Source organism: Rattus norvegicus, chromosome 6, assembly GCF_036323735.1.
Source record: "Rattus norvegicus strain BN/NHsdMcwi chromosome 6, GRCr8, whole genome shotgun sequence".
Taxonomy (NCBI): Eukaryota; Metazoa; Chordata; class Mammalia; order Rodentia; family Muridae; genus Rattus; species Rattus norvegicus.
In genome coordinates this window covers 82,540,103-82,557,130 of record NC_086024.1, presented here as the reverse complement: position 1 = coordinate 82,557,130, position 17,028 = coordinate 82,540,103, and the positions used below count along the sequence as shown (strand labels likewise).

General features: G+C 43.0%; 1 protein-coding gene across 36 annotated transcripts in view; it reads right to left on the bottom strand.

Annotated features, from left to right (window-relative positions):
- Window positions 1–17,028, bottom strand: part of Mia2 (MIA SH3 domain ER export factor 2) — a 97,739-nt gene that overhangs the window by 63,006 nt on the left and 17,705 nt on the right. For 11 of the 36 annotated variants that reach the window (XM_008764679.4, XM_017594453.3, NM_001371341.1 and 8 more), the window contains exons 5-6: window positions 11,232–11,411; window positions 11,014–11,114 (exon numbers count right to left, since the gene is read on the bottom strand). In XM_008764679.4, coding sequence (XP_008762901.2) covers window positions 11,014–11,114; window positions 11,232–11,411 — 281 coding nt within the window. Of the gene's footprint in view, window positions 1–2,829; window positions 4,155–4,529; window positions 4,700–11,013; window positions 11,115–11,231; window positions 11,412–17,028 lie in introns of those variants that run through there. The other 25 variants (XM_003750164.6, XM_063261386.1, XM_063261387.1 and 22 more) reach the window with 6 other exon arrangements.

Here is a 17,028-nt window from a genome sequence, read left to right as displayed (position 1 = left end):
CATTGATTTGTCGTTCCTGTAGGCGGAACAAGTTTTGGTTCCTAGCATTCATATGGTGGTTCGCCACTATCCACAACTCCAATCCAGGATCCCTCTTCTGGCCTCCACCAGACCAGATACATAAGATACACGGTGTACAGACATGCATGCAAGTAAAATACTCAATACACATAAAATAGATCATTTTTACATTTTTTAAAGAAATCTGAAAGTTTTACAAATGTGGAAATTAATAATATACTACTAGATGGCCACAAATCAATGAAAAGCCACATTAGCACCACAGCCCATATGGTGAAGTCAGAGGACAACCTCAGGTTTTTGGTTCAGACCTACTTTGTTTGAGACTAGCTTCCTATGGTCCACTATCACATAGGCCAGGCTAGCTAGCCCAGAAACTTCTAAAGAGGCTCCAGCTCGCCCCCCCATAAACCAGTGGGATCAGCTAGGGTTAGAAATGTCTCTGCTGGGTCCAACATCTAATGTGGGTTTGGGGATCTACACTCAGGCCAGCAAGCTTGTGCTGTAGATGTCTTTACCTACTGAAGCATGCCTCCAGTCCAACTAGGGAAATCACAAAGTATTTCCAGGAGCTGTAGGGATGGTTCAGCAGTTAAGAATGCTGATTGTTCTTCCAGAGGACCCACGTTCAATTTCCAGCACCCACATGGTCCATAACTCAAGTCCCACGATATCTGACGCCTGGCATCTCTGGCTAACTGCTACGTAGTCATGTATGCAGGAGCAAACCATCCATACATGTAAAATAGTACTTTTTAAAATAAAAATAAAAGGCTTTCAGATTAAATTGAAAAAAAAAGTAGTATAACAAAACTTATAGTTTGCAGCTAATGCAGGGCATAATGGGAAAATTTATAATTGTGAAACATTTTTAAAAAGTTATTGGGCCAAGAAGATGATTCGCCCACCTAACAGGTGGTGTCGATAGAAAATTCACAGCTGGCACCACACTAAAGATAAGAGAAGAACTGTTCCCCAAAACCAGGAACAAAGATATCAACATAGCCCACTGAGCCCACAAAAAAGTGTGCAAACTCTGACATCTGCGTTCTCTCATGTCCCTCATGACCAACCTTATCAAAGCCAAATACTGGTAACTGTTCCCTGCGTGTGTGTTATACGTTTACACAGTGTGTGAACGCGCACTCGAACATGCAAAAAAGCCAGACGTTGACGTGGAAATGTCTTCCTCCATCTCACTCACTGAACCTAGAGCTCTCCCACTCTTTGCTGGTGACCCAGGAGCCCCTGGGATTGCCCTGCACACCTCCACCCAGTGCTAGGGTTAGAGGTCCCTGCAAGCCACCATTTAGTGTGTATGAGGACTCCAACGCCAGGTAACGCTTGCACAGCAAGCACTTGACCCACTGAGCGATCTCCCTGTGTGCTAATTGTTGAGTTCAGTGAAGGGAGATGTGTATGATTTGAAAGTATCTCTCATCTACAATATGATTCTCTTCCCATAAACCTCATCTCAGTAACTGACTCAGCCAGAAACTTAGGAGTATTCTAGGTTCTCCTCACAACCCACCCCTCTCCACATCCAATCAAGAAAGTTATACGCATTTCAGCTCTCCCTAGTTCCTCATTTAAACTAGTTCAAACTTCTGTTTCTTACTGTGGTCATTTCTCCTTCCTGTTTTGAGTTTTGTTCCCTGACATATGGGCTACATACATACTACTACCAGGAAAATCTATAGTAGCCGAAACACTGAAAAGCCTTCACGAGCTTTCCTGCACCACACAAACGTCCTCGAGAACCACTGTCCACACAGGCATCATTTCACATCACATCCTTGGCTCACTTTATACTCTGAGCAGCAGAGAGCCTGTATACACCGGTTTAGTTTTTTGCTCGGCCTGTTAAGACTTTCCCAACCTCCTAGGAATATACAATCTCTGTCTCCTTGCTTTGCATGTGTGCTTCTATAAGCTATCGGTTTCTACGACGGACTAATCTTGTGTCTTCTTTCCATTGAAAGACAACAGGATGCCAGTGGCAAAACCCTTAGTTCATTTAGGACCTCCACAGAACTTTTTCATTCACGGGCGTGTGCACTCACTACACTACAGTTGGATAAATAAATGAAACACGGACATGGCAACACTACTTTAAATTCACAGAAGAACATAACCCGAACGTGTTAATCAGAACAACCGCAATATTTAAATGGTCTTTTAAAAAACACCAGTTTTCAAAAACTGGTGTGTGTGTGTGTGTGTGTCTGCGTGCGAGCGCGCGCGCAAAGGGGGGTGTCCCGAAACCTAACAACAACAAAACACCTACAAACACTAAAGGAGAAAATCCTCCGCCACCTGATTACAAAATGAAACAGAAAAAAAAAACATACTTTGGATCCTGAACGTTCACTAACTGTAGAGTTTACAAGAACACCTTTTACATGAACAATGCAAAAAGGAGGAAGGACGCTATGGTTAAAGCATTTTAGAAGGGCATTCTTTACTGGGGAAAAATAATGTAGAATTAAAATCTCGTTCTGGCCCCAGCTCAGGCGATCGCTTAAGACAAGAAGTTTCATCACCAAGAAACTCCAGTTTCCGGCAGTCAGAAAAACCACGTGTAACTGATCCCTGTTCAAAATAAATGATGTTCAGGCAAATTGACTCCGGGGTCGGGAACAAAACCGGCTCCTTTGGGACGTCCACATTGCCTTCCCGATCCCCGGGCCTCTTTCCCCGAGGCAAGCAGTGGCTGAGAACAGGCCGGGCGGGTGCGCTTGAGCTCCGGCTTCCTTGCCGCAGCCGCCCGGCCCCGCCAGGCCCGCTGCTCCCGAGCCCAGGACTCACCCTGCGCAGCTGCTCCAGAACCTGCCGCGCGCAACCCGCCGCCGCCCCGGGCCCCGCCATCTCCGCGCCCACGGGCGGAGGCCTTGCAGCCGGCCCGCCGGCCAGCAGCAAGCCCGGCGCGATCAGCGCCGGTCTGGGATCGCGAATGCACTGGCGGCCGGCGCACACCATTGCGGCCCTGAGGGGGGAGCCCGCGTCGCACCCCCGGCCTTGGTCTCGCCGGCGCGGCGGAGACGCCCCCTCTACTGCACGAGCTCGACAGCCACGTCCTCGCTCAAGCTTAAAGGGCCCGTGCGCCGCTCCCCAGTCTTCAACCTCGTAGCACGAGGAATCCGAGCGTGGGGCAGCAGCCTTCCACCCCGAGGTCCGCGTTGCAGTCCCGGAGTGAAAAAAGTTCCGCCTCCCTCACCCTAGCTCCCAGCCTGCCCACGTCCCCTCCGCTAGAGCCTGAGCCCCACACCGTCGTACCCCTGGAGACTCCTCCGTCACAGAGACGCCGGCCTCCGCCATAATTCAGGCTAGAAAAACGGCCCGTGACGCGTGAGCCGGTGCGACCTGCTTTGTGAGTCCGCACTTCGGACTCTGGACACGAAGGCGTTCGGGTCAACTGTGTGGTCTGATCAGAGTTTAACCTCTCCTGGGCAAGCACACGTCGGTCCTCGGGCCAGCGTGCGGGTTCGCTCGCTCACCGTGTCCTCCTGATGGGCGCTGGCTAGGCGCCCCAGTCTTAAGACTGCATTAGCCCTAGGTACTCCCGGGAGTGCCACCAGATCAAGCCCGTGTGGACTCCTGCCGGACACGAGGAGTTCTCAGAAAAGAACTAAATGTAGCAACTTGCCCTCTAAATTTAGGGCCCTATTTTTAGAGCCATTGCGCGAAGTACTGGGAGAGACGATTTTAAACGTAAGGTTTAAAAGATAACCTGTCTCTAAAGTATGCCTTCTTTACCTACACCATCATTCTTATCCAAACTAACGCAAGTCGCCAGAGAAGAAACTAAAAAAGCTGCAGCCTCCCCAGAGAACTTGATAAAATCCTAAACCTTTGTAAATTTCCCTTAGAGTAAACACATCACTTTTCATGCCACAAGTACTCACACACAAAATCAGAAACAGCCACGGTGCAGCCTGTGATTTCTAAGACCAAACGGAGGCCTACTTTGTCGATACTCAAAACTCTTCTTTGCCACATCACCCTAGGGAGTTTCAGAAACTGCTACTATGAGGAGATAGCAGGAGTTGCTCAACACTCCCGTTTGAAGGTAGTACCCAACTTTTGTACATGTTGGACTGTGCTGAAATCAGCTTAAATGAATACTAAAGTCAGAAAAGCGTGCTTAAAACTTTTAAAAATTTCAGAGATGTTTAAGGTTCAGTTAGGATACTACCTTACTCAAATAAAAATTTTACAGTGAGTCTTGGCATATTTAACACACCAGAATCTTATCGGGCTTTTAGGATTTGTAAACGGAAAAGAGAAAAACTTGCTTTGCTCAGCCTATCTGTGCCCCCTTTCCAAAAGTCTGCAGGAGTTATCCCAAATGCTAAAAGCATAAATGAGACAAGTGAAGTTCTAAAAAGAAGAAAAAGCCGAAGCATACCTATAGCGAAGATTCCTCCATAACCAAAGAGTAAACTTGACAATCGCTGCAAATTCCCACATCTAACTTTTGAGTGCATTAGAGCAGTGTAGATACTCACCTCGTCACCCAGACCTTCCAATTCCATTTCTTAGGAAGTTCATGTTAACATACTAGAACATGTAAATACACCCCTCCTGAATACTTCATCTCCTTGAGAAAGAGTCCAGATTTAATACCTTCTGCACTCCTGTTTCCACACACTGTGTGATCCTGTTTTGACACTGTGGGTAGAGGGGTACTGTAGGTGGAGCTGCGACTACCAACCCGTAATCCAATTTCATGGACCTCGTAACTTGTTAAATATGTGTGCACACATGCCTGCACATGTGTATTTTCTTAAATATTATACATATCACCCATTAAAATCCACAATTGGAAAGTAAAATCCAAAGATTGTAACTGCTGAAACACTATTTTATTCTAGTCTATTCATATAGAGTTCATAATTTCTATCAAGGGAACGATTTTCAGAATGTTTTCCATAAGTAAACAGGAGATTTTATTATAAAGGACCTGCTTTCAAGGAAATGGACAGTGAATGTTATTAGTGTTCATAACAACTATGAGGAAACATCCAGGGACACTAGGCACTTGCTAACCAGAAAACCTAGAGCACTGCCTAGAAACTGCTCTCCCTTATGAAGGCCCTATGTCAAAGCTGTAAGGACTAGCTCCTCCCACTGGTGTTACACACATAAGCACTCCTCTCTGGGAAAGAAACCAACACTGTGAGGCCACATTGCTAGTCTCTGAATCTATGATGTCAGAGTTGTTCTCAGAATATACCGAATCAGGAGCTACCTGTTCAACAGGAGCTGGGCAGTTTCCCTGCTTATTACAAATGAAGCATTCAGGGGAGGAATAGATGCATGTTAGAACTTCAAGAGGAAGTTCCTTAGCTATAAGATAAAGTTGCTAAGAAGTTGTATGTACTTCTATTTCTCAAGTGATACAAGAAAGGTACGTCTACACATAATCTACCTGAAATACTCATTGCCTGAAACAATCACCTCAAACAATTAGGGAAGAAGAAAAGGAACCCCTTCCATTCAAAATTAGCTGGAAAATTGCTCCAATTTTTTTGTTTACTGAGGCCGTTCAGACCTGTGCTATATGTGCGTCAAAGCTGTGCCCAGATTGCTAGATTTCAGGTGTGTTAGAAACTCTTCAGAATGTCTAATCCCAATGACAGCCTGAGGGAAGGCAAGCTGTTGGAATCACAGAAAGTTGAACAGTACAAGTCTACATTCCTCTGCTTATCAGGTTGAGCTCAGGTTTATCATACTAGAGCTGTGTAGACTGCAATCTTTCAGTGTTCAAGAGAATCCAGAATTTTTAAATGAACTCACATTTTAGATATTGAAAGTTGACCTGAGGTGAAGAGAGGGAGGGGGGAGAGAGAGAGAGAGAGAGAGAGAGAGAGAGAGAGAGAGAGAGAGAGAGAATCTGTGTGTCTGTGTGTGTCTGTGCGTGTACTGTTTCTTGTCACCTGTTTTCAGTGCTGGGGAATTAAACCCATGGCCTTCTGTGACCCAAGCAAGTTTTCTCCTCCACTGAGCTACAACACCAGCCCAACAATAGCTTTTGAGATGTTTGTTTTTCAAGACAGGGTTTCCCTATGTAGTCCTGACTGTCCTGGAACGTGTTCTGTAGACCAGGATGGCCTCAGACTCAGAGGGACCTGCCTGCCTCGGTCTCCTGAGTGCTGGGGTTATAGTTGTGTGTCACCGCCACCCAGGCAAAGGTATTTCAACAGAGTACTCTAGTAAGTAAGTAGATTGAAGGCTTCATTCTGACTATTTAGTGATCATCATTAGCACTAATTTTTCTCCTAACCTGCTGACATTTGTAATCATCTTCAAGACTGAGTCATACCAAAAAAAATAATAATAATAATGATTTTTCTGGACCTTTTTATTTTATAATATCTACCTTCTGGAACCTAACAAAGAAAACTAAATGAGAAGGGGCTTCTTAAAGAAACTTGATGTAAGAAATACTTAAGTTAATAAAAAAAAAAGTAATTAAAAAAAACCTAAAAAAAAAAAAAAAGAAACTTGATGAAGTCAGGCATGGTGGCTCATGCCTGTAATAACAGCATTGGAGAAGGAGGCAGGAGGATCTGACATAGCCACAGGTTTGAGAACAGCCTGAGCTACATAGAGCACTCCAGACTGGACTGAGACCCTGCCTCAACAAAGAAAGGAAGGAAGGAAAAAAGAAACGAAGGGAGGGAGAGAGGGAAGAGGGAGGGAGGAAGGATGGAGGAAGGGAAGGGAGGAAGGAAGGAAGGAAGGAAGGAAGGAAGGAAGGAAGGAAGGAAGGAAGGAAAGATAGGTTCTAGGCGGTGGTAGCACATGGCTTTAATCCTAGTACTCAGAAGGGAGAGGCAGGTAATTCTGAGTTTGAGGCCAGTTTGGTCTACAGATCAAGTGGACAAGCAGGACTATGCAGAGAAACCTTGCCTCAAAAAACAAAAGATAAAACAAAACAAATATGAAAGAAAGAAAGAAAAAAGAAGGACACAGACAGAGAAAAAGGAAGAAAGGAAAAATATTAGGTAGTTTCCATAAAGTTGTACAGTTAGTGGTATTACCATACACTTAGCTAGCTACACACATTGTTACTATCTCACTTTTCTTTTTAATTCTTGCTGTAACAAATCAGTTACTAAATCCAATAAACTGTATCTGTAATCCAATGAATGTATCTACAAGATCTATTCAAATGGTCCCTCCACTCATTTCAACCAACACCAACACCACATGTTGGTCCAGAGGTTTAAAAGTGTGCCTACTGGACCATGTACAGCTCATACACTGTTTTGTCAGACCGCTACAGCATTGTTTGTTTTAGGTAGAGTCCCACTTTGTAGCCGTGGCTAGCCTAGAACTCTGTAATTCACAGAACTCACAGAGATCCTCTTGCTTCTGCCTCCTAAGTGCTGTGATCAAGCGGGCATTAATTTTAAGATGAATGTTTGCCAGCACTGGGAAAAAAAATGAGGCAAAGGCCAGGCATGATAGCACATATCGTTAATCCCAGTACTGGAGAGGCAGGGACGAGTGGATTTCTAGGAGTTCCAGGTCAACCTCATCTACAGAGCGAGTTCTAGGACAGCCAGAGATATGTAAAGAGACCTTGTCTCAAAATAGCAAAAACTGAGAACAAAGTTAAACATTATAATGAAACTCTTCTTAATATGATTCTCATGTACCTATGACATCTTCCCTATTCCATCAAGATGAATCACCTATGTATAGTTCTCAAAGAAAGTCGTGTTCCCTTCCACTTCCTAAGTGTTAAAAAATGTTATTTCCACTACAATATGTCCACCTTTTCTTGCTCTTGCTAACTCTACTTTTCTTTCAGTATTAGGTCAAATATGCTCCCCTCTAAGGCACTTCCTAGCTTCCTTTTCCCACACTTTCTTCCTACCACACTACCTAAGCCACCTCCTGGGCAGACCCCGGGATAGCACCGTCTGACCATTATATTCCAGGATTACAATTACTCTTTCTCCTACCTACATTTTCCAACGAACTCCCAGAAAGCAACCTACAAAATAAATGAGCAGATAAAATGCCTCCTCTGTTAACTCGGAGGAAACAGTAAAGAAGTTTGCAAAAGATTTCTTATTGTGCTAAATACTAAAGTAGGGTCTTGTTGGAAGGCTATATCTCATTTAGTAATCCGTTTCTGTTGTTGTTTTGGTTTGGTTTTTGCTTCGTTTCTGTGGACTGTTGTCTATATGCAGGTGAAGGGCAAGCACAACATAAGGTTAAAAGCCTGTGATGGGGGAGTGGATAGAGAACACGGGCTGAGAGTTTTAGAGACGGGACAGATAGGGCCACATGGACAGAGAAGGAAGACAGATGGAGGAAGAGAAGGACGAACCAGGACCCCGTGGCCTTAAATAGTAGCTAGAATTATCATAGAAGGGATGGATTAATATAGGACAATTTGTCCACTCTAGGCGGGCAGCTTATATCAATATCAATTGGCTCTGAGTTCATTGTGTGGGCATTTCGAGTGTTGAGAATTTGCTGCTATGAATCTGACTGATAAAGTACAAGCCTCTAGAGTTTTGATTTTACTGGGTTATGGGGATTTGTGACAGCTAGCCACAGGGGGCAGATGACTAGGAATGAGAGCAGGATCCACCACAACAAGAGAACACAAGTTGGGTGACCATGGAGACCTTGAGGATGGGGAAACCGAGTTACTAGAGAATAGTGCTATCGTATGTTCTTTTTTTACAGTTCATGCAACATGTTACGTTTTTGTTTTTTGAGACAGGGTTTCTCTGTGTAGCCCTGGTGGTCCTGGAACTCAAGCTATAGGCTAGCCTCAAACCCACAAAGAACTGCCTGCCTCTGCCTCCCAAGTGTTGGGATTAAAGGTATGTGCCACAAGGCTAACATTTTTAAAGACATATTTATTTTTATTTTATGTGAGAGTTTTGCCTGCAAATATGTGTGTGCCTGGTGCCGGCACCAGAAGGGGGTACTGGATCCTCTGCAACTGGATTTGCAGTTGATTGTTGCTAAGGCCTAGCTGAAGTGTTAACTGTTAACTGTCTCGCCTCCCATCTTGTGCTGTTACTAATGTCATAAGGAAACTCTCATATGCTGTTATTACTGTTACTTCTTCACTTCCAAGTTGATTGCATATTCTGTTGTATTCCGTGCCCCTGAACTTCACATCAGAAGTCAGTTAGAACTGCTTAGTATAGTTAACCACAATAAGCTTGAAACGGAACCACCCAGCCAGCAGCACTTCCTGCGCCTGTGAATAAGCTTTCAAGGTGTATGCTTTTATAAGCTGCTCCTGAGATGGATCCCAATAAGAGAGACACCTGCACCAATATAAGAAACTATTTGGGACAAGACTTCCATTTTGAGTAGGGGGTGAGTAAAGTTTAACTTCCCAAGACCTCCCTGGAAACAGACATCCTTCTTGGCAGAAAAAGACATGTGCGTGGGTAACTGACACTCTGGTTGATGAGTTAAGACATGGATGTTAGACAAGGCAAGTCCCCTGTCACAGTTGAATACCCCAACCAATGGGAGCAGGATATCTGTTCAACAAAGACGTGCTCCTAAGGAAATCCCCATCACTGAATAATGATTAGAGGGATAACTTGGCACAGACGTTTGTGGATTTTAGGTTTAAAAGTCCTGTAGGCGCTTGCCTAGCAAACACAAGGCCCTGAGTTCAGTCCCCAGCTCCGAAAAAAAAAAAAAAAAAAAAGTCCTGTAGGATCTTAAGGTCATGGTTCAGCTCCTGAGTTGGACCTATGGCCCTGATCCATCAGTTCTGGGGTGTGTACTCAATAAACTATACGTCTCTGACTGAGATCAATGTTCTGATGGTTTGTGAAGGGACTCTTAAGCCCCAACAATTGAAACTTGACCGTGGGTGCCTGGAACTGAACCCAGGTCCCCTGAAAGAACAGCAAGTGCTTTTAACCACTGAGCCATCTCTTTAATGCCCCCTCTCTTTTCTGAGATGGAGTTTCAGTGTATAACACCAGTAACTCCACCTCACCATCCTCTTGCCTCTACTTCTCAAATGCTGGTATTGCAGGAATACAACCCCACATCTAGCTGATAATAGCATTAGCCACAAATGAGAAATGTGAGTAGAATTCAGAATTTTTGCTATAGTAAATTTAATTATTACAATACTAGTTGGTTTTGTATTCTTTTTTTTTTTTTTTTTTGGTTCTTTTTTTCGGAGCTGGGGATCGAACCCAGGGCCTTGCGCTTCCTAGGCAAGCGCTCTACCACTGAGCTAAATCCCCAACCCCTTGGTTTTGTATTCTTATTATACCACTTCATTTGGTACTAACAATTTACTCAAGACTCTCTAAGTCATACTGTTTCTAATTAACTCATTTAGTATAATTTCCCCAAAAGAACAGAAAACTATTATTCAAGATTAAAAAAAAAGATTAAAAAAAAATCCTGGTTGGGGTGTTGGGGATAGCACATGTCTTTAATTCCAGCATTCGAGGAGCAGAGGCAGGCAGCTCTCTGAGTTGGAGGCCAGAGTGGTCTGCAGAGTGAGTTTCCAGACAGCCAGGGCTACACAGAAACCCTGTGTCAGAAAGCAGAACAAACGAACCAACAACAACAACAAAATCCTAACAACATCCACTTTATCAGAGAACTCAGACATAAGACTTCATGGAAAGTGAGGAACTGAGAGGTTTATATAAGCAAGAGACACTCTAAGTCATTTCTATATTAGGTAAAATTATTGCAACAGATTTAAAAATCCATGGAGTGCTTTGAGATGGCTCATCTGTTAAAGGTGCTTGCTGCCAAGCCTAGTGGATTGGACCCCCAACACCCACATGGTGGGAGGAGAGAACAGACTCCAGCAAAGTCTCTTCTCACCTCACATTTGTATCACGGCACATGTGCGCGCGCGCGCGCGGACACACACACATACACACACACACAGAGACGCACGAAAGGAGACAAACAGGCAACAAGCACTAAAGAATGTAAATGAAAATTTAAAATCCAACTTACACTTTCTAAAAGAATTTCAATTGGTGAAAAAGCAGATCTCATGAAACTGTAGACATCGATGTGTAACAAATACTTCAGAAGCTGAAACTCTGCAGCACGCTCTGTTGTTTTAGAAATAAAACATATTACCACTTGATATAAAATCTGTTAAGTTAATTTATTCTTCACTTGATGACTTGAAACAAAAAAAAGAAAAAAAAACCAAAACCATTTCTTACCATTTGGAGAAACCAGCTGAGTCTCGAGCAAGGCACCTTCCAGAGACTCTGTTTGTGCCACAGAGAGCTCTTCAGGGTCCACCCATGATTTTGAATCTTCCTCATTCCTTTCAGAAGATGAGGATTTAAAATTTATTCCTTCGTGGACTCCCGTGGGTGACTCTGTTTCAGAGGCCACATCTACAAATACATAAAGAAAAATGTCTTTTCTAACATACTTACTTTGTCATCAGTTCCTTTTATTTTCTGAAGTTATTGTACGTCACTTCATTTGAGAAAAGGCACAAAACCTTAACTGTGACCCAGACAAGTTCCCATAGTAGTATGACAAATGACCGCAAGCTTTTGTCTTAAGTTACAGAATTCATTCTGTTAGACTTTTGGAAGTCAAAATCTTTTTTTAAAAGAAGGTGGTGGCGGCCACTCCTTTAATCCCCAGCACTCAGGAGATAGAGGTAGGCAGTTCTCTGAGTTCAAGGCCAGCCTGGACTACAGAGCAAGTTCCAGGACAGCCATAGCTACACAGAGAAATTCCGTCTCAAAACTAAACAAGCAAACCAAAACCTTTCCAGTAGGACAAACCCCAAACCACAGGTCTTCCCTCTGCCCTTGACCCAGTCCAGAACAGTGAGAAGTCAAATCTTAAAGCGATATTTGCTGAACTGTGTGCCTTCTGGAAACTTGGAGGAAAATTCAAATGCTGGCCTTCTGTAGCTTCCGGAAGCCTCCCACGTTCCTGGCTTTGTAGAGCCATTCTCCATTCACTAGCAGTGGCACAGCCTGTCACCTCTTATTTGAACTCTCCTGCTCTCTTCTCATGAGAAACCCTGAGGCTATATTGTAACCAAAGAACAGCTTCTGAATCCTTCCTGCTTGTGAAATAACATGCTCACAGGTTGGAGGTTAAGACAGGCTTGGAGGGGCCCCAGATGACCCCAGAGTGCTTGATACCTTGGCCAAGGAACACACACACACACACACACACACACACACATACACACACACACACACACACACACACCAAAAACAAAAACAAACCTGTACTCATTTAAGCAAGCATGCATATATATATATATATGAAAAGATTCCAAACATGGTGACACAGGTCTGTAATCCCAACATTTTATAAACAGAGACAAGAGAGTCACAAATGCAACATCAGCCCAGTCTTAAAAAAAATAAAACTAGGAACAAATGCAACACCAACTTTCTTCTACTGTATAAGCTCATGACTAAGAATAATAAAAAGGTCCGGTTAAGATTTCGTTCCTGAGGATGACAAAATGACTCATCAGGTAAAGGTGAGTGCTGCCAAACATGGCAAGCAGAATTCAATCCCCAAGACCCACATGGTGGAGGAGGAGAACCAGCTCCTGCAACTTGTCTTCTGATTGTCGCACATACACCATGAAACTTGCATACAAATGCATACAGAGACATACACACATGTAAATAAAAATAAGTATTTTAAAAATGATAAATAAATAAATCACTCACTCATTCATTCATTCATTCCTGGGGTTGGATAGATGGTTCAGTGGTTAAGAGCACTTGACTTGCTACCTTGCAGGGGACACAGTTTCAATTCCCACCCACGGCTTTACAGCCACCTGTAACTGGAATCCAGGGGATCCAGTCTCAGTTTCTGGTGGTACACAAGTACATATACAGGTAAAAGGCTCACATTAATAAAATAATAAAGTTAACTTTTTAAACAAGATTTCAGCTAGGTGTGGTGGCACATGCCTCTGTTCCCACACTCCGGAGGCAGAAGCAGGCAGATCTCTGAGTTTGAGGCCACCCCGTGTGTACAGAGTGAATTCCAAGAGAGCTAGGACTACACAGAGAAACTCTGTCTGGAAAAAAATGAAAAAGCTTTTTTTTCTGTTTGAAACATTTATCCAAAAAGATACAATATGTAGATATCACTCCATGAAACAGACTTTGCTTATTTTATCTGTTAGAGAACCAGACAATCAGAATGACAACAGTTATTTACAGTATCTGGAGGATGCTTAATATTGGTTGCTAATCCTAATGAATAAACAGAGCAGATAGTTACAGCAAGAAAAGTCATACTAGAGCTTACAGTGATTGATTTCCAAGTTCCAAACCTGATGGAACTGGATCTCACTGGACCGTGTGTATGTAATAATATAAACCATTAAATATAAAAGACCAAGGCTCCAAGGAATAAACAAGAAAAGGATTGGCAGAGTTAAAGCCACAACATTTTGTAGTTCTGTGTTGACTCTGTACATGACGTCATAGAAATATAAAAATAGCAACTATGAAATCCATGCCCCCATGAGTTTGCACACACAGATGCTTCTTTTCTCTTTCAAGCCAAGTACAGCACGAGGCTGTGCTGAGAAATTAAGTTAAAAGCAACACTAAGCTGTGTGTTAGATCATCTTGGCTACCAATGCCTAAGGCAAAGAAAAACTCTCACAAGATTACTGCTTCCTTTGGTGATTTCAGGTGGTTTACACGCTACTTCGGCAAAATAACAATGTCAAAATCCCGGAAGCAATCTCAGGAAATTATGAAACTTATCGCTACTTTTTCCTCTCAGAAATTAATTAGATCTGTTCAAATAAAAATGTGTGTTATCAACCAAGCGTGGTGGTGCAGCCCCTATAATCAAGCCCTCCTGGTGATAAAGCAGGAGACTGAGTTCAAGGTCAGCCCAGACTACACAACCAAGCCCTGCCTCAAAATTAAAAAAAAAAAAAAGATTCCAGCGATGTGTCTGTTGAGGGAAAGGCTCTAACTGCTAAGCAAGAAAGCCTGAATCGGTCCCTAGGACTCGCACAGTGGAAAGAAAATAATCAATTTTCATACATTATCTTCTGACCTCTTAATGTATGCTATAGCACAGCTGTCCCCATACATACACGAAAAGATAAACACAATATAAATAAGCAAATGAAAAGATAAAATTTCAGCAGAAAGGGGTGCTGTGGCGAATCTAAGGAGAAAGAGGGAGTAGAGGAAGGTTTGATCAAGGTATGTTGCACGCAAGTATAAAACTGTCAGTCTAAAGTAAAAATATCTGAAAGCTTATTGCCCTCGGGATGGAAAGAACACTGAATGCTCTTCCAGAGGAAGGTTCAATTCCCAGTATCCACAGGGCAGTTCACAGTGAATCCAATGTCCTCTCCTGGCCTCCTCAGGCACCAGGCATGTATGTAACAGACAGAGACGCAGGCAAAAGTACATATACATAAAAATAAATTAATTAATTTTTAAAAGCATGTTATCTAACTGATAACAATTTTTATAGCATTAGGGAAATATTTCATATCTCAATGAAATAGTGATGATACAAATTTGTGCAAAATATTCCTAAACTTTCTGTTTTTATAATACCTTTTTTTTTTAAAGAGTTTCACTCTGTAACCTGGGGTAGCCTTGGATTCTGGATTCCCTTCCCTAACCTCTTAAGGGTTAGGATTACAGATACGCCACCACACCTAATTCACAAGTACATTCTTTAAACACCACAGCATGCCTGAACCTCAGAATAAAATCATATGAGCACATCTATTGATAACCTACATTTTTAAAAGAAAAATAGCAGAGTGTATTGAAAAGCAAAGACAAGGGTTGGGGATTTAGCTCAGTGGTAGAGCGCTTGCCTAGGAAGCGCAAGGCCCTGGGTTCGGTCCCCAGCTCCGAAAAAAAGAACCAAAAAAAAAAAAAAAAGAAAGAAAAAAGAAAAAGAAAAGAAAAGCAAAGACAAAAAATAAGCAAATAAATAAATAAATAAATAAATAAATAAATAAAACGAATTGGCTTGGATTCTTATAAAAATTCCAGTTCTTGCCAAATTAAGCTGAGAACTGTGCAGGAAACCTACATTTTAAAGGGATTATCTGACCAGGCAGACGACAGCTCAGTAGGCAAGACCACTGCCATCAAGCCCCATAACCTGAGTTCCATCCCTGAAACAAACATTCTGCGAGGAGAAAACCAGCTCCAGAAAATTTCCCACTGACTCCCACTCAAGCACCATGGCGCGCGCGCGCGGTTTTAAATTTCCGATTTCAAACACAGGTAGGTCAAAACTACTATGCTTATAATGGTGCACTGTATAATTATGTCAATGACAGGTCCAAAGAGTCATCGGTTTACTTCAAGACTATCAGTGACGGGGTTAGCCAATAAGATGACTCAGCAGTAACGACACTTGCTGCACAAGCCCGACAACCTGAGTTCAAACCCTCAGTGAGAAGAAAAAGGACTCCCAACATTTGTCCTTTGGCCTCTACATATGAACCATTGCACATTCACACACACACACACACACACACCCACACACACACACCCACACACACACACACTTCATATTGCATGCACAGTAACAATGAATATATTTTAAAAAAAAATAAAAGAGCTTGAGAGATGGCTCAGTGGTTAAGAACATTTGTTACTTTTGCAAAGCACCCATATGACAGTTCACAACTATCTCAAACTCTAGTTCCAAAGGATCTGACTCCCTCTTCTGGCCTACTCTGGCACCAGGCACTCAAGCCATACACATATACACATATAGACACTCTCATACACATAAAAAAATTTTTTTAATCTTTTTAAAAAGAAAAGAAAATTAATACAATTTACAAACATAGTTTAAATGGATAATTTGATTCGATCAAATGAAAAAATTTTTTAATGTTTTAACATGTCCTATGCTGAAGAACTATATTTAAGAGAACTGTGCAATCTACTTATATACTTAAGACAAAGTCTTAAAAGTGTCAGTGTGCTCCTAAAACAAATAGTAAGGACTAAGGGACACGTGCCACTACTGCCAGATGTGAATTATTTTTTTGCCTTAATGATTCCTAATAAAATACTTTGACAATGTTGTTCATTTAGCATTGTTTAAAGGCAAGATTCTTTTAAAGTGGCTGGAGGGAAGACTTAGCTGTTAAGACCACTGACTATGCTGGCTATGGTGGTGCACACCTCTAATTCCAGCGCTCAGGAGGCAGAGTCAGGCTGATCTAGTGAGTCTGGGGCCAGCCTGGCCTACACAGTGAGTTCCAGAACAGGGTAGGCTCCATAGTGAGACCCTGTCTCAAAACAAACAGAACCAAAAAGAAAGGGAAAGGAAAGGAAGAGGAAGAGGAAAAAGGAAAGAAAAGGAGAGGAAGAGGAAGAGGAGGGGAAGGGAAGGGGGAGGGGAAGGGGAGGGGAGGGGAAGGGGAGGGGAGGGGGGGAGGAGGGAAGGGGAGGGAAGGGAAGGGAAGGGAAGGGAAGGGAAGGGAAGGGAAGGGAAGGGAAGGGAAGGGAAGGGAAGGGAAGGGAAGGGAAGGGAAGGGCAGGGCAGGGCAGGGCTAGCCACTCCTCCAGACATGAAGGTTCCAGCACCTACACGGAGGCTCCAAATCCAGAGATCAAAAGCCCTTCCTCTGGTCTCCATGGGCACTGCATGAATGTAGCACAGGGCTCAGACAGACATGCAGACAAAACACCCATATGCAAAAAAAAATAGATGTTTAAAATAAAATTAAAGAACCAAAGTCCCCAGAGACTCACCATGTTACAGGTAATTTAACAACACCCCTGGGCATCGAAGGTAAAAAGTAGAGATCAGGTCGCATTCCTGGTTTGTTTTGTGTGCTGCTGGAGCTCCCTTTGCTCATTTGTTTTTAACAGGGTCTTTCTATGTTGCCCAAGCTTGTCTTGGACTCAAGGGGGCCTTCTGCTTCAGCCTCTGGGGTTCCAGGACTACATACACACACTGCCACGTAAGCTCACTGACACTGATACAAATCCAGGACTCAAA